The sequence below is a fragment of the Sander lucioperca genome, chromosome 19, assembly GCF_008315115.2.
Source record: "Sander lucioperca isolate FBNREF2018 chromosome 19, SLUC_FBN_1.2, whole genome shotgun sequence".
Lineage (NCBI taxonomy): Eukaryota > Metazoa > Chordata > Actinopteri > Perciformes > Percidae > Sander > Sander lucioperca.
In genome coordinates, this window is record NC_050191.1 from 18,540,036 (window position 1) to 18,567,269 (window position 27,234).

Below are 27,234 nucleotides of genomic sequence, written 5' to 3' on the forward strand. Positions count from 1 at the left end.
GAAGTAATTGTGGAATATGAACATCAATATTTGATATTTGGATGGCAGCAAGACAAGATGGATGCTCCTCTCTTCCTCTTTCTTTCTTTCTTTCTTTGTCTTTTTCTGTGTTTTTTCGTTGTGTGCATGTACTGTACTGTACTGTATGTGTGAGTGACAGTGCTCCACTGGGGTCAGCTTGTAATTGAACCCAGGGCGAGTCTGACAGAGCAACACAAAAAGTGGGGGAAAAACAACATACTTGCGCTCTGTCCCACTTTGCGCTATTATTACTGTCGAGGCTGGCAGGTCAGAGTAGGAGTGAGGGAGAGAGAACCAAGCTTGATGGAGGAGGACGAGGAGGAGATGAAATTACACCTGTTCTGGTGGCTGACTAACGACTTTGAAATGCGAGCGGACCTCGCTCGCCGCCAAAATCATTTTCCCAACAATACGGCCTGATCTTTAAACAAGCAGAACTAGGACACTGCGCTGACGTGACGCAGAGACTGCCTGCTGTGCTGAGACACTATCAAACCCTCAGGCTCTGTGTGTGTGTGTGTGTCTGCGTGTGTGTGTGTGTGTGTGTGTGTGTGTGTGTATGTATGTGATTGAGGTCTAAAAGATTAAACAAATACCTACTTTTTCAATTAAGTTAATTAGTCATTTAAATGACTGCGGATTCACTTGTATTACATGCACACCATGCTGTCTCTCTCTCTCTCTCACACACACATGCACGAATGCACACGCGCATGCAGGCGTGCATGCACGCACGCACGCACGCACACACACACACACACACACACACACACACACACAGAGTTGCTAGATTGATGTCTCCGTCCAGCATTGTTTCTAAGTCTCATTCACTCTGACTGCTGCCATATGGTTACTGTTCACTCACTGAACCACATCTGCTGTGTGTTACCACACACACACAACTCTCCAATGCACCCATACCTCAGACTTGTGTGGCCGATACAAGGTATACTCAGCCACCCACGCACGCGCGCGCACGCGCGCGCACACACACACACACACACACACACACACACGCACATATGTATACAGTAGCGTTTAACTCACCATCTGTTCGTTGAGGTCCTGTGAGGCCTCCATGGCTTCTTAGGTTGTTATCCGTCACACACTTGAGGGGCAAACAATTTGAAAATAAAAATGTGGTTCAATGTATGTACAAAATGAAAAAAAGTCACCTTTTTCTATTTACCTGTGCACAGTTTAATCATCACCTGTATACTAACTTTGTTTTTTTCCGAGGATGTTGCTTGAACACTTGCTGAGGGGGTTTGATTGTCAAATTTAATCACTTACACTCACATTGTGGATGAAATTACTTCAAAATTTCTTCTTTTTTTTCACGTATTTGTGCATCTGTCAGTTAGACCTTCCGCCAGTGTGTTTATGTGTGAGCAACAGGAGACTGAAGGAGGGAAGCGGCAGCGGTAACTTCAGCATATCATCTTCAGCCGAGGGTGAAGTGGAGAGATAATTGCAGAAGTAAATATCAACAATGAAAATGGAGAAGTGTAAATGATACGGCTGCTTGGCTGGCTCTGGACCACAGTCACAGTGGCTGGCTAGCACGCGAAGACAGTGAGTGACCCTATTAATACTAGACAGGAGACAGGTTGGCGCAGGAGTCCGGAGCGACGGAGAGGCCGAGGTGATTGTCTACAACTTAAGTGAGATTAGATGTTGCGATCAGAAATGACATTCTGCCCTTGTCTTTTTTTTCTTGCCATTGTCACGCAGCAACAAAAGGCCAGCTGAAAGAATGGAACAATGCCATCATCCCAACAGAACGGCACAAAATGGCTCCTTTCTGCTATATTGTGCAAAAGTTTGACAGTTGAACAAAAGAGTAGGCTGTGAAAACACGCACTCGCATGCAAATACAAAAGTACTTCCCTCATTAGATCTGTGGTTCCCAGCAAGTGTGTCAAGGTGTGCCACTGAACCATATCCAGCTCGTTTTCCACCTGAAAATGATTTTATGCATTTGCTCTATTTCACTTCAGCTTAAGTAAATAAATATGTGTATACACCTGCACTTAGAGCTAGTGTCAAGGGTAAGTTGCAAATGTCAGGCAAGACGTGGTTTTTTGTGTTTTCAGTTTGTTCAGTGTGCTCGCGCGTGTGTGTGTGTGTGTGTGTGTGTGCGCGCGTGCGTGTGTGCTCGTGCGCTGTGGACATTTCTGGCTCGATCCTTTAAACTAACTGGAATCCTTTTAATTTTTCATAGCGTTCAGCTCCTCCTCGCCTGAAACCGAAGACAATAATGCGTCTCTCAGGTGAATTGATTTGTGCCCCAGCCTCCCTCTCTCTCCCCCACCCTCTCTCCCTCTCTCTCCCCCTCTCACCTTTGTGGAGGACAGAATCAGGCTTCTATCTGTTTGCTTTCCACTCTCCCCTTCATGATTTATTCTTCTTAAGTGAGGACGTAGTGGACAGTAAACCCACATAAAGTCAAGATCATCAATCATTAATAGTGAGTAGTGAACTTTTTGGTCAATAAAGTGATAAATGCATAACATATTTGACACTCATAGTGTGTATGGTAGTTTAGAATAGGTCTTTATGTATAAATTGATGCTTTTTAATATTGTTAAATATTGTTAACTGCTTGGTTTGCCCATCTCTTATGTGTTATATCCCACTACATGTCTGCCTCAAAAGGCCCTAAAACCAGTAGGCTAGTTAGCTGACACTGCACAGGGAATCAACAATGCCTGCCATTTCCTCCAGCGTCCCGAAGAGAGAATTAGATTTCTCACTATGGCTATTGACAGCGACATAGGAAACACATATGGGACGGCAGAGGATTAGAAAGTGGACTACACAGCTACACTGCGGTAATTTCACGCTATAAAAGCTGAAGAGAATGTTGAACAAACCGCAGACTCCTTCTGGCTGGAGAGGTTGTAGTGAAAAGTCACATATTCAATTTGACTCCAACTTTATTGACTAAGCAATCGTTTTACCCACAAATTGATTTTTTGGCAATAGGCTACTTAAAAATAAATAATTAAAAGCCAGTTACGGAATTGAATGTATTATTTAGACCAAAGATGCAGACAAGCTTCTTCTCTCTTACATCTGTATCTCTGAGTTTAAATAGGCCACACTCACTATTTTCAGCAGCAGTATACTGGGGACACACACATCATCTATTAGTGTGAATAATTGTGCAGGTATCATAATAATTATGTTTTGAGTGGATCGTATATTTTTACCAAAAGTAGAATTAAAAAAAATGAATTTCCCCAAGGGGACAAATGAAGTTATATTATGACATTGTTATATAGCCTTATATTTTTTAAGACAAAGTCAAATAAACAATGAGGGCAATTGCCTTGTAAGGGTGTGAAGCTGTTTTCCTTATTAGTGGCACACAATACTTAATTTAATTACGATTCAATTGTATAAGTGTTGCACCCCTTTAAGCTTCAGGTTAAAATGCTATGGAAGTGTTTTTCAATAGTCTTAGATCGAATTTATTAAACGACATATAATACAACTATAATTACACTGAAAAAGTAAAATGAAATTAAAGAATGACAAAAAGAAATGCATATGAAATATAACATTTAAAGGACAGACATTTACTGGCACCCAAAAATTCATCATTGTATTTTTTACAAACAGTTTGATATATTTTATAGAACAGAACACTTCAATATTACGTTGTATTTTCCTCAACATAATACAAAACCGACTATTTCAAATAAAGGGCAGTTTCCGGGGCTTTATTCTTAATACCCAAACTGTTAGGCTATTTAATTCAATAAAAACATTTTTTTTATTTTTATAAAAGGCCAGAAAAATGATTTGTTGTCAGCCTCTATGTGTAGGCTACAGGACTTTATTATTTCCCAAATCTCCACAAACCAAATCCCGTCCATCCATCTCTTGCGCATTAATGCGCATTGGTTAAGCATGAGTCCTTAATGTGAAATCTAATCTGTATGGATTACGGCGCAGTAGACCTATCAGATTTTGAGTCGGCGCAGAACTTGTCATGTTGTTAGGGGCAGGCCAATGGCCAGGGGCCATTCAAGCCCTGAGAGCCCGGCCGTGGTATAAGATTCCCATTTCCTACATATCAAATATAAACACAAACTCCACGTGGGATGAGAGGAGAGATGGGGAGAAAAGTGGTGGACACACGGAGGGATGCTGCAGAGCACCGAGGAGACACTAAATTCCTCCATGTGTGATAAAAAGAAGTAGAAACCACATTGACCTGCAGTCAAAGATCATTATGTGGCAAATAACCATCAGATTAAAGCTCTTTTTTTTATCAAATCATAAAAGAAAAACTTCATGTAACGCCAGTTTTACAGGGATGGGGCTTCTATTAATTAAATTCAAGTTATTTACTGTTAAATTATGTTTGTATAAATGTGTAAAAAAAAAAAGAAAAAAAAAAGAAAGAAAAGAAGTAAAGTCATAACCTGTAAATCAATAGGTGGATGAGATACATTTAAATTAACGTGCCGAAGTCCCGGGGATGGGATAAAGTTTGGACCCCATCCCAAACTGAAAAATGGACACCACTTTAAATTGCCTATCATTGACAAACGTAGGCTATTACAGTAATGGATGCGCAATTGCCTAAAACTGTTTACGCAAATAAATTGATGATAATGTCATTATTGTTAATTGTGAAAATGAGTGTTGAGGAATCATTTAAAAAAACAACAACAACAATAAAAAAAACATTATTTGAACAGGAATCATGCCTTAATGCGTCGTCTATTATTTAAGATATCATTAGGCTAAATGAATCAGTCAATATGACAGTTATCGAGTTATCGTCCTCGGACCGCAGCGACCTCAACTGTCACTGACCTGATGTTTGTCAGAGTAAAACCACACAACTGTGACTGTCTGGTAAGAAACAAACAAAGTCAACATACCTGTGTTTAAATTACTTTCGTCCCAGCAAGAAAGCAGCTCCCAGATTTTTTCTTCACTTCTGAGAACTGCTCATAATCTAATGCAGTGTGGTCGCCGCACAGCTCTCCCTGCTGTTTGCAGGCTGTCACTGACAGGATCAAAACACTTCAGCCACTGCTGGCCATTACCCGCAAGAGTCCAAAAACAAGCCCGATAAGTTAATTAGACTCGATTTAACAAATTTACAAACTCAAACCGGAGTCCCGGATCTCGGGATTGGTGACCGGACGGCTCACCTCTGCGGGAAACACCATTATTTTCAGTCCGAGTCCAAGTTTGAGCACCAGGCTGTACAGAGGCATTAGACTCAACTTCATTATTGAAAACCATGCCGCTGCGCATGCGTCCACCTATTGGGCAAGAGTCCAAAGGACTTATGGGGTTCAGAGGGAAGGGGGGGGGGGATACCAAAATGACATTCTTATTAATAGTTTGGCCCAAATGACGTGCTCACAGTTTTATTTATCCCTACAGAGCAAACACAACATGTATCTACTGACCAGCCTATCTATCTATCTATCTATCTATCTATCTATCTATCTATCTATCTATCTATCTATCTATCTGTCTATCTGTCTGTCTGTCTGTCTATCTATCTATCTATCTATCTATCTATCTATCTATCTATCTATCTATCTATCTGTCTATCTGTCTGTCTGTCTGTCTGTCTGTCTGTCTATCTATCTATGTTTCTATCTACTGTATCTATCTGCTTATTTATGTCGCCTACTTATCTTATCAATATAAAATTTTTTACATGCTGTCTTTTTCAATGATTTCAAGAAAATAATAAGAGCATTTCAATCAAGCAAGTTTTTTTTCTTCCTTTTACTGTAATGCTTCTGGAAAATGCCTATGCTTTTGAACATTAACAGGTCAGTTGACAAAAAACATTACAAAATCTATCAATCGTTAGACCTTGACAGGATTTTTAGGAATACTGAGGTCATCAAGTGCACCATCCCCCACCCCCATAGTCATTCAATCTTTTCCCGCACATTCTCTATTTTATTTATATGCCCACTTTATTTCCCAAATTGTCTTCATGTTATTTCAAAGCTTTCTCCAAAATGCCAGGAATAGCCTATAATCCTAGTGGAGAAACCGTGCTGTGTATGCATTCACTTCATTTTACAGTAATCCAATATATTTTTGTTTGGCATAAAATTGTCAAATTATCTATTACGTATTATCTAGTGCTATTTTTTTTTATAATAGTAAATATTGTAATAATATTCATGGGGCAAGATTTATAGGTTAACTGTTATTTAAGAATAAATGGGATAAATATAGAATAAAACTAAAACAAAATAATTTATAACACATTAGGTTTGAGACAAGCCTGAACCACAACAGACTGAAGACAACAAAGCTAATGCTTTGACAGAAATGCTTGTGCTTTTTACTAGTTTATTTCATGTAAACCAGTAAAATTTCAAGGTTACCAGGAAAGGTGGTTGCCTAATAAAAAACAGACAGACAACAGCTGATCACATTTAAAAATCAGACTTTGTAATTTGGGTGAACTGACTGTTCAACACAGGGGACACACACATTATATTTCTACTGCAGGCCTGCTGTGGAGGATGCAGACATATGCAGCCTCTGAGTTCAAATGATGACTTAATGCACTTAAAACATAAAACAGTCATTTGAAAATAGTGCTAATACTAAAATTTACAGTAATACACATATCATAGCAGACATGATATAGCAAAACTACAGAATTAAACAGACATACGGAGGAAAACATGGTGCTGGTTAATCCGTATAAGTTATAGAGAGAAAAATGGAGAACAATTGTGGCAGTAAAAGCCAGAAAACATACTGGGTGAACAAAACAAAATAATGAACATGGCTCAAATAAATCTTGTGAGAGTAAAGTCAGACTGATGACAGATTTGGCCAAGGAGCGTAGTTTATTTGAAAAATTGAATGTTTGTTATGGCTTATGGATTCTGTGACTGTTGGATCCCGCTGGCCTCGGATCAGCGCTCTTTTACCATGCTGTCATGTATTTGGATGATGATGTCAGCAGCCTCACTGACTGATCCCTGATTGTTGGTTTCGAGATCCTGCTGACATCCACACACACAAATGTTTCCCCTGCTGTCCTTCTCATGCACACAAATTAAATTTGTTTATATGATTCAAAAGGCTGCTTGGTAGAATGAAAAGAGCAAAGTTTCCCTGGCATAACACACACAATCACTGAAAAAAAAAAAGTTCTGTTCTTTGTGGCATTGGCTGCCAAATCAGCTGGCAGACCCAGAGAGAACGAAAAAGCCGCTCATGTACTGGCAAAGCAAAAATGAAAAAGAGGGATTAGAGAGAAAAGGAGGCTGGGATATTAATTTTCTTATCTCAGTGTTTATCCTCACGCCTTACATTCTTTTATTTCTCTGACCATTCATTTCTTTTTTCTCTTGACTGTTTACAGTAATTGGATGCTGGAGATTATTCCGACTGCAGGCTGCAGGAAAACATGTATTAGTGATGTCACACACACATTAGTGGCTGGACTCAACCTTGGGTGTATCTCTTGTCACTATGTCATCACGTATTGGAGCAAGACAATTCAGGAAGCCGAGGCCGGGTGAGGATCTGGCACCCACCATGGCATTAAGCAACACGCTCTCCAAATTAAACAACAACATTTAGGTTGTTTGTTCTATGTCCTCTAGACCGACACATACAAGAGTTTTCTGATCTGATGCACCTTATGGCAGGACAGCATCAGTTGTCTGTGCCTTCCAAAAGATAGAATCACTTTGCATTGCTCAGCTGCCTTTGGACCCTGAGAGGAGTGAAATTGTGGAGGAAACAGCAGATCATTGAGTCCTGGTTTGCAATCCTGCGAGGTGAAACTGAGCTTTTTAGTCATTTCTTACATAAGCACTGCAAAGTCATATGATGCCATGTGTAGTAGGCATGACATCACATGATCACTGATGTGTCTGCGTGTGTGTTTTTTGGCACTGCATTGGGAGGGTCAGATTCAAACCCTTGGCATGGCCTGTGGACAGGCACTGGCATAGCGAACAGTAGCCTGACGCTAAGAGAGAGAGAATAATAATCACTGTATTCATTCACGTTGAGACGGTCTTCATCAAACCAGTCAGGTAAACTGGCCCTAGATGCTCGTCTGGATTTATTACATTAAGCTAAGGTAATATGAAGTCCATCTTCAAGCAACGCATGCTTTGACTAACTCCATGTCCAAACCAAGACTGGGAACATACCGTTAACACTCAGCTCACACTCATCACACTCAGCTAGGGTTTTCGCCCACTGACGATTGCAACATTCAGTCTCATTTGAATACAATTAAATGTAATGTGTAGCGTGGCCTTGATGGTCGGCATGATGCACTGTACGCACAGACTGCACATCTGAAAACACATCCATCTATTGTCTGTGCAGCAACTCAATGTAGTATAAGCAGAACCGCGTGCACTGTCCGTGTCTGTGTCCGGTTTGGAGTAAAGGGCCTAAACCCCTCTGTTGGTTGGTTGGTAGGTAGGGCTGCAGATATCTGCTGCTCTGGTAAGGTGCTGCTTTCAGCCACCTTTCATGTAGTCTATATCCAGGACGTTCCACTTCCGGGATTGCTTCGCTTACTTTGTGTTGTAATTTTAAACTCCAGTCGATTAAAGAGGACTATGGTTGACTGCTCCTCAGATCTCTGCAGGGTAAATCCAGACAGCTAGCTAGACTATCTGTCCAATCTGAGTTTTCTGTTGCACGATTAAAACAACCTTTGAACGTACACATGTTCTCCCCCAAACAAGTTCCTTCACGAGGCTATTTTGCAGTGGCACCGTGGCTCCGTCCGGCGCTTCGCATCGCCCAAGATGATTGTGATTGGTGTAAAAAAATGCCAATAAACCAGAGCATGTTTTTCTCCCATTCCGGAATGCTGTTTGGACTAGCCACACTACCTTTCATGTAAATGCCCCAACTTAGCCATAGGACTCAATAGTGCAGCAAAAAGGTTCATGATCTCTCACTTGCTTCCCACCCTTTTGAAAGTAAAATGTTCTTGCTGTTCAACACAGACAGCAAACATGTAAAATGATCTAAAAATGCTTCTGTTGACTGAATATATTAGATATGTACGTTACGTGGGCATGGAAAAAAAGAAAAGGTTGGGGAAATTTCAAGCAGATACTTTCCTTCATAATACTGGTTTGTTTTTAGTCCTGCTTGACTCTTTAAGGCCCTACCAGCTGTGGCTTCTCCCTCTTCCTCCTGCAGCAGACTCAGGCCTGAACCCTGCTACTCTATGATTGACACATTCTGGCAGAATAAATTAAAACCTCAAGCTGTGACAGAGCCCAAAATAGCAGGAAGCTGTCACTGACCTGCAGTCTCTAGTGCCACATGCCAGCAAGCTTAAAAAACTTGGCAGAACATTCTGCACAAAGTAAGCATGTACAGGTGTTTGTGCAATTCTGCTGGGTATATACATGAGTCAACAAGCACTAATCTATGTTGATGCTTTAACTACACCTGCAGTGTTAGAAATGAATCCTACAGGTGGTCTTTAACTGAACCAATGCGGTGTTTGCTACTTTTAGTAAGTCAATTTCAACAGCTTTAATTGAACTGAAACCACTTTGGAATTTGAAGGCAGTAGCAGATGGATCTATTTTTTTAGCCAGCTGTTCTCCGGTGGGTGATGCTGGGGTGGGAGGGGGGGGGGGGGGGCTAAGCCCCAAGATGTTTAGTGGCGTGGACTGTGGGTCCCTTTGCCAAGTCACAGAGCTGGCTGGTATTTATAGATATGTGAGGAACTTGTGCTCAGGCCGGGCCAAGGTGCTGACGACGTAAAACGAGAGGACGCTTCCAGAAGTCGAGTGTCAGGGCACTCAGATAAAAATACCCGGTGAAAGATGGGCTTGGTCATTAGTGGCACAGTCTGGCATGTGACATGGCAGCATTTCAGAGGTGATTTATGATTATTACTACAGCTAACCTATACCTCTCCCTTTCCTGCCCCCACCCTCCATCCCAAATTGGTTTGCCAAATGGAATGGCGCATGGGGTTTATTTCAGGGGCGCAGTGCACAGAATTTTAGACTTTGGCAAAGTGCCACAGTTGGGTTTCAGATTTGATCACAATATTAATAGAAATACAAAAGCGATATTTAATTAATCTATTCGGTCAATTAAGATGGTGGTGCACGAGTCCAATGCGTGCTGCTTTCATGTTTCTGTCAGCTAGATGAAGATGCAAATGCAAGGGTTATTTTTTATAAACACTTCAATTATGACTTACTGTTGGGAGTATAAATCAATCAGTAAATCAATCAATCAAATAATTCTGCATGGAAATGATGTTTGAGATAGAAAGGGAGGGATAATGATCTCATTGCAGGCCGCTGCCTTCCCTAATTGCCGGAGCGAGCTGCCACAGGGAGGAACAAAGGAAACATTTAACACATCGTAAATTCCTGTAATGTCCTGCCGAGGAGCTGCCACTCCAGTTACACTTACAACTTTTTTTGCTGACTCTTTATTAGTGTCCGGTGACAGATAGAGACAAACATAACACAGTAAAAGAAAGTTAACGCTAAATATAAATTATTTTCTGCATGTTTTTTCTTTCTTTTTTTGTGTGTGGCCTCCTGTAATCACTGCAATGTATCCCTTTATTCTTCAGAGATATAGAAAATATCTCGGGCATCAGATAGGCAGACAATGGTTTTAGTATCACATGCTTCTATAACCTTCTTGTGGCAATTTCAAATTAAGGCTTTAAAATTTAAAAGCTTGACATACGCCTTTACAAAATGATTTCTAGCATTAACATACAACCCCTTTCAGACATAACTGCAGCTATTTATCATGTAAAGAACATGACTGATGTTTTCTTCTCTCCATTTAAAATTGTGTACATTGAATATCAAGTCCAGATTTAGACTTGTTAGAGTTTCTTCTGTTTCACAGACAGGAAAGCTGTGCAGCTGAACGCTGTTAGCACACACAAACACAGCAAATCTCTCTCCAAGAGTCTGAAGAGAAGTGCTACAATGTCTCGCTGAATTCCTTCCCACTCTTTTGTCCCTCAAGGCAAATGATGGAGCATATGCCTTACTCGCTGGGATGGTGATCAAGTGTGTGAGAGCAGTTGAGGAAAGAGATGGAAAGAGGGAGAGAGAGAAAGAGAGCGAGAGTGTGATTTTGTCCCACATTCAACGTCCTAAGAGACTCCTCACTTGAGTGGAAGCATGACGATACAGAACAGTATGTGTGTCCCACATAGACGTGCACTCTGTGTGTGTGTGTGTGTGTGTTGTTGAGATATTTCTATTATTGTAGACATTATTATAGAATATTAGCAGTTAAAGTTATATTTGTGCACGTTGCAAAAGAAGCTGTGTGCAGTCATTGAGGAAGTCGTTCAAGGCAAATATCCCTGATGCACAGACAGTTTAGCTGAAGTCATAAAATCAGTATAGGCCTTTATGGCTTAAAGTTGCAGATAAGCAGGAATACAGAAAAGGTAATTAAAGTTGCAGAACAGATGAGGATGTTTGCACCACAGGGTCGCGACCGTGTGTGTGTGTGTGTGTGTGTGTGTGTGTGTGTGTTTCTGATGATAACAGTTTGGAAAAATCCCTTACAGTGTGTGAGTGTGTGCATGTGTGTGTGTGTGTGTGTGTGTGTGTGTGTGTGTGTGTGTGTGGGGTATATCAGGTCAACAAAATTATTTTACCATCAGCTGTGCTCTGGCTCTCATTCGGTCCCAGCCTCTGTCCCGTATTTCTTCCAGCTCCCACCTAATGGCGGCTCAGGGCTGTTTTACTGCACCACCCTGGGGAGGCTACTGTGGCCAGATCCAGAACATTTGGCTTTATGTGGATTGAATGCTTTATGGTTATGGACATAATATTTAAGTATAGGAACAGACTCACATGAATCCACCCCCGAACCACTATCCCCAGCCCTAAAGATCACACCAGCGTAGGAGCGGTAAGTGGGAAAAGTCTGTAGGAGTGACATGAGCATGAAGTTATGTAACTGAGCTCATAATAGTGGTGAAATGTAACTAAGTATATTTACTCAAGTACAAATACAAATTTAAGGTACTTGTCCTTTACATAATCTCATGCCACGTTATACTTATATTACTCTACTACACAAAAATACTTTAAAAAACTTTAGTTACTTTACAAATTAAGATTTTGCACACAAAACATATGAAAAGTACGGTTGAAACCCTTAGTCGATTAATCAATTGACAAAAAAATGTATTGGCAAATATTGGTAATCTATTTGTTTCCAGCTTCACAAATGTGAGCATTAATGTATTTTTACTTAATAACTGCATTTCACTGATTATACTTACATACTTAAGTAACATTTGCAGGTCTGAGTACTTCCTCCACCACTATACTGTCAGTTTTATAGCCAACCTAAAAAGAGGTTTTTACACACCGACACACAAACCTTATCAAACCACACTGAACCAAAAATGACTTGTGTTTTGGTGCAGAAACAATCTTTATCTTGAGATGTCACATAATTGGAGCAGCCCAAAAAAAATTATATTTAAATTGTTTTTTTTTTTGTTTCCTCTCACCTTCTTACCTCTCATGTTGTGCTGTTAGAGGAGACTGAAAAGGAGAGGACACAGTCTGAACAGTGCCAGACAGATTGATTAGGTTTTCTCCTTTCAAGTCTATTTGAGAAAAGGAAAAAGAGAGAGAAGATAAAGAGTATACCACACCAGCTGGTCAAATGGTGGTGTGTGTGTGCTGTCATGTTAAAATAGTTAGCCTTTGATAGCTATTGCTGCAGCGGTCAAGGGGCAAATCACTTGTGATTTTCACTGCTGGGACTTTGACGTGTGTAGCTCATATGTGTGCTTTAATGTGAGTGTGTGTGCATTAGAGAAATACGTTCATATGCATTTTGTGTTATTATATGTGTATATAGGACTGTTCCCATCTGCTCCTGCAGGATAGTTGACGTTACTGCCCCCATCCACTTTCACAAATGATGAGATATCCTAAGGGTTAAATACCAGGAATTGAGATCCTCATAGATATTTCACAGGAATTCTTTCCAAAATGTGGTCCCATTTTCTGAGATAAATACCAGCTTGATCCTATTTTTTTTTTTTTTTAGGATGTGTGTTCATAAACTGCTGACTATTTATATTCTGAAGAAAACACCCTCTCCAGACCTCATTGCAACTACCAGGCAACTGTCGTAGATATAGTACAACCATGATTGCTGTGATTGCAGTAAACTGGATCAACTTTTTTTTTTATCATGCCAAAATGGCAGTTAACAATAAAGCTGTGTGGCAAAAAATATGTTTAGATAACAGAGGAGCAGAAGGAAACTGTTTAAATGTAAACCACGCTTCTTTTCATATATGCAGAACAGAGCTATAGGGCAGATTAGTGGCAATCGACAGGTGGAATCCTGGGAAAACAGTGATATATTTCTGGGAAGTTAGATACTTCTATAATCACTGGAAAGCCTACAACACTATTTTTTTTATTTTTTTTTTATTTAACCTTTATTTAACCAGGAGAAATCCCATTGAGATTCAGAATCTTTTTTTCAAGGGAGTCCTGGCCAAGACAGCAGTACAAAAGTTCCATATTTAAAATATACAGCAAAAACAGACAACATAAAACAGAAAAAAAAGTTTGGCAAATTAACATCATCTCCACATAATCACCAGCAGCACTCAGTAGCAGCACATATGCATATAGTACTCAAGTAATCCTTTATCCTAATTTTAAACTGTATCAATGTTGGTAGGTAGTCTAGTTTAAGATGTTTCTGCAGTTTATACCAGGATGATGGAGCAAAAAATTTAAAGGCACTTTCACCGAAAACAGTTCGTGTTCAGGGAATGTCATACAAGATTTGCCCATATGATCGAAGATTACATTTCCCGGTAGTGACTTTAGGAGTCAGGAGAGAACATAAATAAGGAGGGAGTTTACACAGTATGGCCTTAAATCGCACATGTTTTGTGAAGTTAAAGTTCTTCTTTCACCTAAAATCAATGATCCCTTTACTGGAAATCTCTCGTAACGATAAATCATATAGGCCTACATGTTAGTTGATCCTTAAAACTATTATCATACTTAAAGAAAATCACCAATCAAGGTATATTGTGAAAGTGTGTGGGTGATTTAAGGTGGATTGTTCCTAACTACATATCTAGTTTCTAACACAGGCAAGTAAAGTAGCTATTCCTTTAAAATTGAACGTGAGTACATGTACTTTTCCCCCACTCGATTTGTGTTGGCACTTTAAGTTATCTTAATGTTACTCTTCCCTTACAATAGTGAGGTGTACAGGTTGTATGATCTACAGTAGGTTTGCCATTTTGTGAAATAGAAACCAATCAGATAAACAGGATCATTTCTTTCCTTATTCTTTGGCTAAACCAGTGTGTTTCTGTATGCACAGGGCAGGACACAACTGAAGAGACTCCTCCCTTTTTATACAGAAAACAGGAAGAAGTGACGAGACCTAAAACTGCTTCGCGGTAATGTATTAGAAAACAAAATAAACTAAGACAATCCAACAAATAGGGCTTTTGTTGATGTAACAGGGGATTTAGGTATGCTTAGTAAAAGCTCCTGGAACTAAAAGTACTGAACCTGAGCTCTGGCTGAGCAAATACGAGTGAATTTGTGAAAGTGAAAGTAAGTTAGCTGTCCGATCAGAATGGCAGCCAACGTATCACCGTCTGAGGTGGATTGCACCTGCCCTGTGTGCTGTGATATTTTTAAGGATCCTCTCGTCTTGTTGTGCGGTCATAGCTTCTGTAAGCACTGTCTTCAGGAGTGGTGGAGACAGAGCGGACTCCAGACATGCCCGGTCTGTAAGGAAATATTTCCAATGGCTCAGCCTCCACGTAATCTGGCACTGAGAAACCTGTCTGACACTTTGAGACAAGAGAAGAAGAGTCAGAGAGCTAAATGTAACGAGATTTGCAGTCTGCACAGTGAGCAACTCAAGCTCTTCTGTCAGGATGATCAACAGCTCATCTGTGTGATTTGTAGGGATGCACAAAAACACAAGAAACACAACTGCGCCCCCATCAACGAAGCGGCAGAACCACGTAGGGTAAGAAAATATATATTTTAATAAAAACAACTGAGAGAGATTTTTTGTTTGGTAGTTAATAATTTTAGAAATAATTCTTCCTGGTAGGCAAATGTAGGTGCTGTGTAACCAATCCCCTGTTTGCTATGTATTAAACATGCACCTTTATTTGCAGGCTAAACTGAAGCTCAAGGTGTTGCATTTAAAAACCAAACTGGGGTCATTCAAAGCACAAAAACTCTCCTGTGATAAAATGGCCAGCCACATCAAGGTAAGTCACAGACATACTGTCATGGTTATAGATGCAGAAAGCAACATGTGTTGTCGATTTCCATCACAAATGTGTTTTCTCCTCAGCTCCAGGCTCAGCAAACGGAGAAGACAATCAAAGAGGAGTTTCAGAAGCTTTACCAGTTCCTGCGAGCAGAGGAGGCTGCGAGGATCGATGCAGTGAGAAACGAGGCTATACGCAAGAGTGAGGCAATAAACATCAGGATGGTTAATTTGACTGCAGAGATCTCCTCGCTCACAGACAAAATCCAAATCATAGAGAGCGAGATGAAGGCTGAGGACTTCTCATTCATGCTGGTACTCAGTGATTACCTGTGTGAATTAATATTCTGATCTAAATATTGAACATTTTAAATAATTATAGGTGTTGATTTACTGTCCTGTTTTCTCTTTATCCGACAGAATATCAAAGACACTATGGAGCGGTAAGTCGCTTCCTGTACACCTATCAAATCCTAGCTGAATGATGGTCAGGGCTGATGGTAGTTTTGGATGGTCTCATTCACTGTGGGGGGAAAGTCCTGGATGCATCCCATTCAAAAGTTTAGGGGAGAGGGAAGCTTGATCTTAGGTGGAGAAGTTAACACAAATTTGGAAAAGTGGAATTACTAGAGTGGTAACTAATGAGTGTAAATACGTCTAGAGAAAAATAAATCCCAGCTTCTACTAATAGAGAAAAATGGGTTTGATTTGATAAAAATCTTAAAGGATTATAACTTTAAAGTGCTCCTATTATGCCTTTTCCCTTTCCTTTATTGTGTTATATATTTTTGTGCACATTATATATTTACAAAGTGAAAAAGCCCAAAGTCCATCCCAAAGGGACTTAACATCTTCCAGAGAAAACACTGTTCACAAACTGCTCTGAACAGCTCTGTTGTAGTCCAGCCTTTACTTCTGTGACGAACGTCACTTTGTAACACGTTATAATGCTTGCCTAGCTGCTAGCGTGGCATACCCTCATACTCTGAAACTGACTAGTTAGCAGTGCTGACCAGTCCCTCCAGGATTTCGCGGCCTTTTTTTGAGATTGTTGCGGCCCAAAATGCCTGATTTCGGGGGGCTTTTGTAAAAAATTGCGATAAAAGTTGCGATGTCTTTTGTATGTTTGTTGCAATGAAGTTGCGGGAGACAGTGAAAGTTGCAAAAAAGTTGTGATTTTTTTTTTTGTATAGTTCTTTAAAAATAAAAAGGAAACTTTTTTGGGGAGAATAAAATTACTCTGGGCTGAGTGTTCCTATAGTAACCAAAAAGGCTCAGGATGCTGCAAATGTTGGTATAATATGAAAATGTCTGGTGGATTTAAGACAAAAAATAATAATTTATTGAATGAATCAAATTTGAACATATCTGTCAGTGGCTTGTTGATCTTTACATTGTTAGTTATTTTCCTATGCTGGCCTGGGCTGGGACACACATTCATACGGTTTGATAAAGTACTGACTTTAACTTATCATTGCACTTACAATAACGAGCGCAGCTGTCCTCAATTTAGGTCATTGTGTCGTCTCATCTCCTTTTTCTCCTGCATCCACCGTGTGCGTGTTGTTTGTGTGTGTGTCTGTGTGTGTGTTTGTGTGTGTGCAAGTGTTAGTCGCGGGGGATACGGAGCAGTAGCCCCACCCGCTGCAGAGAGCTGACAGCCAGGATGGAAACCGCAGCAACTTCAGCGACTTTTAAATCGTTAAAGTCCACATTGATGTTAAAATGTATCGGACGGTCTGAAATGTTTTGCACGTCTTTCGCTGTACGTTTTGTTGGTAAATGAGTCACACACACGTCTCGTCTTCATATCAAAAACAAGGAAATGATCAACCCGTTCTCACTCCCGATTGGTCCTTGGCTGAGTGCACGTGCGACTGCTGTGATTGGTTGAAGTCGCGGAAAACTTCAGGTTATTGGTCAAATGTGCAGAAAAGTTGCAGTGATTGGTCAAAATTGCGAGTCGCACCAAATTCGCGGTGATTGGTTGAATTCGCGTGAATTGGCGCGATCGCGACATCACAAAATCCTGGAGGGCCTGGCTGACCTAGCTACTGCCTGGGGAACCATGTGCGACTCCCAACAAAGATGGAACAGAAGTGAGATGTCTCACTCTGTAGCTAAAACAGAGAGCTCAACACACAGGGTGAAAAAAGGGGGGTGCAGCAATGTGTAGTACAACAAAAATATGGTGTTTTTTGAAAATTAAACCATGTAACCATCTATTCTGGTACAACCTCTAAATACAATTATGAACCTGAAAATTAGCATAATATGAGCACTTTAAGGCTTTGCACCAAACAAAAATTCTACTAATTTTGGGTATTCAAAAAATATGTGACTGGTAGTCTGTGGCTGTTTAATATTCCTTTAGAGCTCAATGCAACCTGCCAGACCCAGAGACTCCATCAGAAGCCCTGATTGATGAGGCCAAACACCTGGGGAACCTGCAGTTCACAGTCTGGAAGAAGATGAAGAACATAATCCAATACAGTAAGCAAAGTGGTCCTGCCTCGCCATATGTTAACATTTTAATCTGCACTGGCATGTACAGTACAGGTAACTGATTAACCTTATCACCAAAGCATCACCAGGTTATTCTATGAATACACTGTAATGCCTTCAGTAAAACTTTTTTTAGGAGACCTATTATATTTATTATTATATATATGGTTGACTACATGGGACCCAATTTCCAGCCCTCAGTGGCCCCACACAGGACCGAAATGGGGTTGTTTGCTGGGTCTGAGCTCTGCTGCCGCTGCCTCTGTACAGTCCATTTCAGCTGGAGACTGATTGCAACGAAGTATATAGCAAGACTTTATACTATGAAAAACCACCAATAAAGGCTTCTAAACCAAATATTACACAACTGGACATGCTCCATCAGGAATGCGATCCGAAATTGGGCAGAAATTAACAACATCTGCAACCAAGATTACAGCTTTCCCTGACTTAGCATGTAGCTACATGTGGCAGGGTATGTAACGTAAACACTGCCGTAGCGTGCCTGCCTGGAGCAGATGACCATATAGAAACCCGGCTCGGTATGACATTATACGAAGACGAGAGTAGAAAAAGCTTTATAGCTGTGAAACCAGAGTGTTCAGAACAGTAGGAAATCTGAGGTTTTTGCTCACGTGGATTTCTTTTACGTTTACCTCATTATTTGAAGCTTTGGCCATGTGTAATATGAACATCTGACAGTAACATTATACGTATGACAGAAAATACAGAAAAGCATATTAGGTCTCCTTTAATAAACCATCTCAATAAATTTCCCTTTTGTTTTTATTTGTTTTTCTCTGAAGCTCCTGTAACTCTGGACCCCAACACTGGCTCCTCGATGTTGACTATATCAGAACACATGACTCGTTCAACAATAAGCGACAAGAGTCAGGCGCTTCCTGAAAACCCAGAAAGGCTATACAGCTCAGAAGTTTTTGGCTCTGAAGGTTTTAGGTCCGGAAAACACAGCTGGGATGTGGTGGTGGGGGGGATTTTTTGGGCTGTTGGTGTGGCTGCAAAAAACAAAGTACCAAAAACCTGTAAAAAGATCTGGGCCATCTACAGGTGTAGTTGCACTGATATTCTGCGTGAACTGACTCCAGAGGATTATGTGAAATCTGTAGGCCTACCTAGACATTCATTTCCCCAAAAGGTCAGAGTGCAGCTGGATTATGACCATGGAATACTTTCATTTTTCGACCTTGATAGGAAAACACCCGTACACACCATCAAATACACTTTCCCAGAAATGGTCTTTCCGTATTTTCGTGAGAATGCTAAAATCCTTCCAGCTGAATTGTCAGTGAGGATAAGACAACCCAAATAAACATCTCGCTTTACCGCAGAGTGCCAACAACAATTTTTTATTGCTGTACATGTTTTCATATACATTTTAATATTAAATTGTTACTTTTAAATGTTTAGTTTATGTTTCTCAGATTTCAATACAGTTGGGTAAATCTTGGTCTGTCTCTGTAACGTTTTGTCATGTCAGTGACCAGTGAAATGCTAACCTGAGTGTTGTCAGTCATCACACAGGCTTTCCCTGTTCTCTTTTTGGTATAGTCCACCTTAAAGGGGCATTCCACTGAGTGTATACATTCAATTCAGTTTACTCGTTATGAGGAGTACAGTGTATAGAAAACGGATGCATAATGTCTCTGTGGTTCTAAAAGTGTTTTCTAAAGTTAGCAAACATAACCCTGATGTCATTCAGGTTATCTCAGCTTGTGCTTTACTTTAATCTTTAGCCTGCATCAACAAACTGGAGGGGTAGGGGTTGAAAGACATTTAGAAGCCACAACGGGTCCAATAAAAGATGCTATTGAGTTGTATTATTGGAGATGTAGGATCCAGTTTTTTTGGAGGTTGACCCCATAATAGGGACTTAAAGTCTGGATTACTCGGCCTCCGCTGTTTTAATTTTGACCATTCTTATTTTAGTCTAGACCTTTTGTTTATACTTTTAGAGAATTGTTGAATCATATAAATATGTTTTGCTCTGTTTTCGTAATGTTTTCATGATATTTTCCAGTTTTGGGGAGTTCTTCCTTATCTGAACTGAGGATCTAAGGATTGAGGGTGTACGGATCGAATTTGTGATTTGGGGCTATATAAATGAAAATAACTTAACTTGTACATGCTTTAATATCCGTCAAAATGAATATCAAGTTAAATGTATTAATTTCTAGATATCTCTCTGGTGCATGTCTGTAAATGTAAATGCATGTTTGCAATGAAGGAAATAGTCAAAGTTATCTGATGCTAGCATCTAGCGTGCTATGATGCACCAATCATGGATGGAGGGTGTATGCAGTAACATGGTTTTCATGGTTACAATCCAGCTAAAATCAAACTAATAAACAAAAATGCAGCTCTCAGCCAGTTCCATTGTCTTCAGTAGAAATCTCCAGTATTCCCATAATGCCCCTGTGTGGCTGATACGTCTGCCTACATGCACACATAGCACAGGGATGAATCATTATGAGGCAATGCCTCTTGTCTCTAGTGTACTGCCATCTCTCTCTCTCTCTCTCTCTCTCTCTCTCTCTCTCTCTCTCTCTCTCTCTCTCTCTCTCTCTCTCTCTCCCTGTCTGTTTGCCACTGACACACTCACACTCAGAATCCTCACACTGATACTGAATCTCAGTGGTATTACAGCTGGAATGCCTGCTATGTTTTTACAACTAATGAAAGAATGAAGAAAAACAAATAGAGGGGCCAAATTAAAAGAGAGAAAAAAAGGATTGAGAGAAGAAAACACAGGGAAAAAAGGAAATAGGGGGAGAAAATGGTGTCTATCATTCAATTTGTATTCCTCTGCATGTTTTACATGAAGAGTGTTTCTGAGCCCAGTTTTCTCAAGGCTAATGAAGGTTGGAGATCAGGCACTGACTGACACAACATTTGCTCAAATGTAGTAATGAGGGGATATTTTGTTTCCCGATTACCCAAGATAAATTTCGAACTTTATATGTCTGTCAATAGGGAAAGAGTGTCAGCTTGGGTGATTACTCATCAATAAATTTAATTAGGCAAAGTGTACTTTTCAGGTTTGACATTTAGAATTGAGTTGTTTCCATACCTTTATCCAATGATAGCAATGATCTGGCAGATTTCACATTTTGGAATAAAAACCTTCATAACTGTATTTTTTTATTTTTTTTGTTTTTACTTTTCTCACAAATCTTTTACAAATCATCATTCTTCCTGTATAAACCATTACTTTAGCTCATAGGAATGACGCCAACCCAGCATATTGCACTTTTTTTCTTCCTTTCTCAAAATCCCCTTTGAACGATCAATCATTCGATGTTGACCAGAGAGCACCAAGGAGCCACTGAGTAGAATACGTCAGCTGTTATTTTACTGAAAGTCCCGTTTTTCTACTAATCAGATGAAATAAACACATTAATCTGAAGAATTTCAAAGCACTATGGATTGTTTTCGTAACCGTGTGGAAATGACTTATTGTCTCAAAACATTAAAAAGACAATCAATCACATTTAACATAACAGAGTTTAACTAAACTAAAAAGCATAACAAAGCTATTTGTACTGTACTTTTTGTGAGTGTGCTACTCATTCATCATAAGTGTGAGACACAAAGACGCTGAAAATGAATAAATCAGGATGAAGAGATCAAAGGCAGGCCATCTCCTGGTGATCAGTGACAACATGGCTCTGAACTGGAGCCAAAACAGTAAGCAGATATCAAGTTAAGAGACAATCAGAAAGAATACAAGAGAGATAAACAGGGAGATGTGCCAATGGCCTGAAGGTTTGAGACAGATGACATACAGTAACTGTCTGTCTGGACCAGTACCTATGTAGTTTGACTTGGCTTGGCTTCTGAGGTGTGTGTGTGTGTGTGTGTGTGTGTGTGTGTGTGAGTGAGTGAGTGATGAGGAACGATTTTCAAATATAGATGGATGACTAGATAAAGCTGTATGTGACAGAATGGTGAAAACAAGCATAAAATGTAATAACACAGGACTAGCACACCACAAGTACAGCCTAAATGTGCAGTGTACATAGAGTAATGTATAAATACAAGAACACACGCATGGAAACACACGTGTGCACTTTTATGTGGTTGTTTTTCTATCTGCTCCCTGTTTTTAGGTCCCTTTTGGTCACTTTTTGCTCATGTTATTGTGGTCTGGATAACTTCAAGAAACAGACCAAGTATGATGTTGTCATTTCTCTCTCTCTCTCTCTTTCGAAGGCTTTATTGTTTTGTTTGGCATTTCTGTTCCGTTTGGAGGCAATCACTGAAGAATTTGAGCAGCACGTGTCCTCAGCAATCATAATCATGAAATCCCTACTGGTCTCACACACACACATGCACGCACGCACGCGCGCACACACGCACACACGCACACACGCACACACGCACACACACGCACACGCGCGCACACACACACACACACACACACACACACACACACACACACACACACACACAGAGGCCTGATTACTACTCAGTCTGGTCTTTATAATGTTATAGATGCAGATTGAATGTGTCAGTCAGGACCTCACAGGAGGATATTGGTAGAGATGGTGTAGGAAGGAAGGATGAATGGATGGAAGGAAAAAGGAAGCAAAAACGAAGTTTGCTTTTTAGTAATGAGTGAAGTACAAGTTTAAAATGTGTATGAATAAAATGAGACTGGATTTCAAAGGTTTGACAGGTTAGGTTTCTATTCTTGTTTTCTACAAAATCTCTATGTAAAAAAGTGTTTAGTTAAATCTCCATCATCCTCTCTCTAACACAAAGACACACACACACACACACACACACGCACACACACCAGCCTAGATGGTCAAGTGCTGTGATAAAGTGCTGTGTAGTGTTCTCTCACTCTCTAAGCCCCCTGAGAGTAGATCAATACTCACTCAGCATCAAGTTACCGCTAATGTCTTCATGTTTTTAACCAGGCAGTGTGTGTGTGTATATGTGTGTGTGTATATGTTTGTGTGTGTGTGTGTGTGTGTGTGTGTGTATATCTGACCCTGGTGTGACCCTAGTTATAATTATCATTAAATGTCAATGAAGGCGATAGGAAGAGCTACACTTCAGATAAATCCCAAAGCCCTGACACACAGCGCCTCCTAAGGACATTTGTTAGAAACTGCAGCTTCAGTAAAGGATGCAGTTTCTTCTGTGAATGAGTCAAGATTCAAGATTCAAATTCAAAATCAGTCCCGCAATGGGGAAATTCACACTGTTGCAGCAGCAAAGGAGAGGGGGGAAAGTACAAGACAGAGATAAACAAACAATGAATAAATATAAGTAAAGAGAATAAATAGTAAAAAGTAAAATGTATTTACAGTATTGCACAGCCACATTTTTATTGCACATTTTATCAATGCTGGTGTGTGTGTGTGTGTTTTGTCCATGTGGTTTGGGAGCAGCAGGAAGGAAAGACTTGCGGTATCTCTCCTTGACGCAGCGCGGGTGCGAAAGAGAAGATGACATCAGTTGTGTGAAAAAGCTACGTATGACCTTGTGTGTGAATCACTACCTTTTGACTTGCAGTGTGTAACTTTAATGAGATAAAGGCCTTAAGCCATCAGCCTCCATTAAGCTACTGTTTCACATCTACAATTATATTGCTGAGTCATACAGGATAGTTTACAGATTAATAATATATATCTGTCTTGCTGAATCAACAGGTATACATTAACTTGAATAGATACTCTAGATAGCGATCAGTGTGGTAAGCGGTTCGCAGGATTTGAAAATGTGTGTATAAGTCACATTCATGCCTGTGCTGACTTAAACAAGCATTCTCTTATTTTCGTAGTTTTGGCCATTGTTTCTATTTGTTATGCCGGGATCAGTGAACACGGCAAAGAAGTTTGAGGGGTGCCTAAAAATGACATTTTTGGAGCAAATGGGATTGCTGCCAGGATTATGTTAGCTGTTTTTTCCAGTACAGGAAGTGTTACAGTAATAATAATAATAATAATAATAATAATAATAATAATTACTTTTATTTATATAGGGCCTTTCATGAAACCCAAGGACACTTTACAGAATTACAGTGGCTAAGCTAAAGGAGGTAGTAGGCTGTGGTAAACAGGTGGTGTTTCTGGAGTTTTTTTTTAAATGTCCAGGGATGTGGGGCTGCAACACTAAAGGATCTATCTCTGAAAGTACAGAGTCTGGTGTGGGGAATGGAGAGCAGGCCAGCGTCTGAGGACGGCAGGTTTCAGGGTGGGGTGTATGGATGGAGGAGCTCGGAGCGGTACTGTGGGGCCATGGCATGGAGGGATTTGTAGGTGAGAAGGAGGATTTTATATTCGGAGTGTCTATTTGCACCCCCGGTACGAATAGCCTCGGCCACACAGCTGAGCTATTCACACCCTGTGACGTAACAACAAAAACACGTTGCTCGCGTGCACCGAAATCATGGCGGACGTTCATCTTCCATGACAGCAGAAACTGGCATATTAGGAAAGTTTTGTCTCTTAAGTTTATAACAATTGAATTTCTAGCGGAAAATGGATACTACAGTTGCGCTTTCTGTCTTCAGTGAAAGCATACAACCGTTAGTTTGTTAGTTAGTACCTATTTTTTGTATACAGTATGGTTACCTAGCAACCGAGGCTTGAAGACACCAAGTGGTAAACAGTTGTACAACATTCTGTAAGAACTGCTAGGTGAGTGGTTAGAACACTTTGGTTTGGGAGTCTGGAGTTTGATTCCCCGGTGAGGTGATCTTGTTTTTTTCATTTTGGATTGGATAATTTGCATGCCATTGCGCAAGTCAGGGCCCGCGAACGTGAATTTTTTTTTGCAGGGTGGTAGGGGAAGACTCATGAATATTCATTAGGGGACTCATCCCTGAATGGCTAGTACTCGTTGCCTGCTCTGGTTGGGTTGGTTAGGTTTAGGCAAGAGGAGTGGGATTGGTTATGGTTAGGGTAAGAATGTCAGGGTGAGCCAATCAGTGATGAGTTCCCTAATGAATATTCATGAATCTTCCCCTACCACCCTGTAAAAAAAAATATCGCGGCCCACGCAAGTGTATGTATTAGCGTCTCTCTGTGTGCAAAATATTGGACACTGCAACGATAACATTCCAAAAAGGTGTAGTACATGATTAGTATGGATAACTGTGTGTAAATATATGCCAAGGTACTGTAAATGCACAGGGGTGCAAATAGCATTCATTGATATTTGTACTAGACAGGGTATTAATAGAACACATTGCTGTGTGCACCGGCGGGGTACGAATAGCATTCATTCCTAATTGCACCAGGGTACGAATAGCATACACTGCTAATTGTACCAGGGGTGCAAATAGCCTCACCCTTTTATATTTGATGAGGGACTTAATTGGGAGCCAGTGAAGGTGGATGAGGGTTGGGGTGATGTACTGCCACGTCTTGGTGTGGGTGAGGACCTTGGCGGCAGAGTTTTGGACACACTGGAGCCTGTCTAGGGTTTTGCTGGGGACCCCAGACAGGACTCCATTGCAGTAGTCCAAATGGAGGTAGTGAAAGCATGTATGAGGGTTTCTGCCACGGAGTCAGAGAGTGATGTCCGGAGTCTGGAGATGTTTTTGAGATTAAAAAAGGCGGATTTGGTGATAGATTTGATGTGAGTATTGAAAGAGAGGGTGGAGTCCAGGATTACGCCAAGGTTTGCGGACCTCAGAGGATGGGCAGATGGCGCACCCATTAACATTGAGGATGAGCTCTCCAACCTTCTGGAGCAGCGCCTTGGGGGCCACAACCAAGAGCTGTGTTTTATTGCAGTATTGAACCTTGGGTGGAGGGTGGTCATATAAAGTCCAGAAATGTCAGGTGAAGTTAAGAGATCGGGCTGAAAAGCATGAGGAGTCATAGGTGGATTTTCAAAAATGTTATTTACCAAAAGTACTGAACACAAATAATGGATGATCAGACCATTTGTGAGACAAAAGAGTAACAGAAAGACAAACACTACCACCCAAACTACAAATAAAACAAAACTAAAAAAAAGGACATTTTTGCTATCAGTATAAATACGTTTGCAATTATGCAAAACAAAAACACCAACAAACTACTATACGCTTAAGAAATAAACAAAATCTCTAAACAAGAAATCAATCAATCAATCAAAACCAAAATCACCCCCATGATGTGGGGGGCACTTGGTACATTCTGATTGGCCACTTCCTGTATTTAAGAGCTCTGCTTAGGCCATCTTTTGCTCATGTCTGACTAAATGTTTGCCAGCAGCGGCACTTTCAGCCCTGGTAAGTCAACAAACTTTGAATGACTCAAAGCAAACTTATCTAAAGACAAACTAAAGTATGATGTACAGAAGCTAACTACATGTGAGCGCTACAAAAACAAACTAATATACTGCCAACAACACCCAAAAATCTAGAAGGGCTGTTGGAGTGCGCAGACCTCCACCAAGGCCAAATGCCCTTTCTCGCAATGTTAACAAAAGTGAAAATGAATTTTTGTATCTGCCCCGTGATTCGGATCTGCTCCAAAATGTAAGGGTTTCTTCCTTGGCCCATGCTACACCCTTCCACCAGGATTCGAAATCAGGACAGTACGTAATTCTGCTGACAGACAAACAAACAAACAAACAAGCCAAAGAAAAACATAACCTTCTTGGTGGGGGTAACTGATATATAAAACAAAAGCTACGTGTCATCATTTATCGGGTTACTGGTGTATGTGAAATGTACACAAAGTCAAAAGGTCAGCAAACTCAATGAAGAGAAAATGAACTATTAAAGGAACACGCCGACTTATTGGGACTTTAGCTTATTCACCGTAATCCGTAAAGAATATAGTTCCCAGTTTGTATACGGTTAGAAGATGGCTGTGTCTCATGTCACCTTGTTATTTGTACACACTGTGACTATACAAATCACAACATGTAAATAGGAACATGTTGGCGTTATTTTGTCACTTATTGGGAGAAGTAGACTAGTTGGAATCTGTTACCTCCAGGATCTGTGCTAGGCTTAGCTACCGGTGGGGCCGTCGGACAGTTACGACACGCACGGAGATGAGAAGGGTATGTATGGACTTATCTAACTCTGGGGGTTACGGTGAATAAGCTAAAGTCCCAATAAGTTGGCGTGTTCCCTTAAGTCAACTCAAACTAAGGTGTGTGCAGGAGGGTTTCTGACATAGTATAGTCTACTAAAAATATCACTCTCATGCCTCAAGTCAGCAATGACTCATTCAAAAATGTTTTTTTTTGCCTTTATTGCTTAATTATAACTGTACAGTTTTACCATGCTTTGGTTCCTATAAGAGTGGATATTTTTGGAAAAGCAAATTAAATGTTGCGTATGTTAGCATCTTCGTATGGCTAAGTTGTATAAAACTGTAATTGCCCTTTTGTAATGTAAATATTTAAACCAAAATACAAAAAAGCAATACA

At 40.3% G+C, this 27,234-nt stretch overlaps 2 protein-coding genes across 5 annotated transcripts in view; one reads left to right on the plus strand and one right to left on the minus strand.

The window, feature by feature from the left end:
* Positions 1–5,289, minus strand: part of eya4 (EYA transcriptional coactivator and phosphatase 4) — a 45,486-nt gene extending 40,197 nt beyond the window's left edge. For all 4 annotated transcript variants that reach the window (XR_004895942.1, XM_031321657.2, XM_031321653.2 and 1 more), the window contains exons 1-2: positions 4,923–5,289; positions 1,069–1,129 (exon numbers count right to left, since the gene is read on the minus strand). Coding sequence is in view for 3 of the 4 variants with exons in the window: in XM_031321657.2 (XP_031177517.1) it covers positions 1,069–1,101 (33 nt within the window). In the remaining variant the exon portion in view is untranslated. The remainder of the gene's footprint in view (positions 1–1,068; positions 1,130–4,922) is intronic.
* A 9,123-nt stretch (positions 5,290–14,412) lies between these two features.
* LOC116065966 (zinc-binding protein A33-like) lies at positions 14,413–19,954 on the plus strand. The gene is made up of 6 exons (XM_031321660.2): positions 14,413–15,069; positions 15,224–15,319; positions 15,406–15,636; positions 15,742–15,764; positions 17,696–17,814; positions 18,633–19,954. Exons 1-6 carry the CDS (start codon positions 14,668–14,670, stop codon positions 19,154–19,156), a joined length of 1,395 nt encoding a protein of 464 aa, XP_031177520.1. The 5' UTR covers positions 14,413–14,667; the 3' UTR covers positions 19,157–19,954.
* The last annotated feature ends 7,280 nt before the right edge of the window (positions 19,955–27,234 follow it).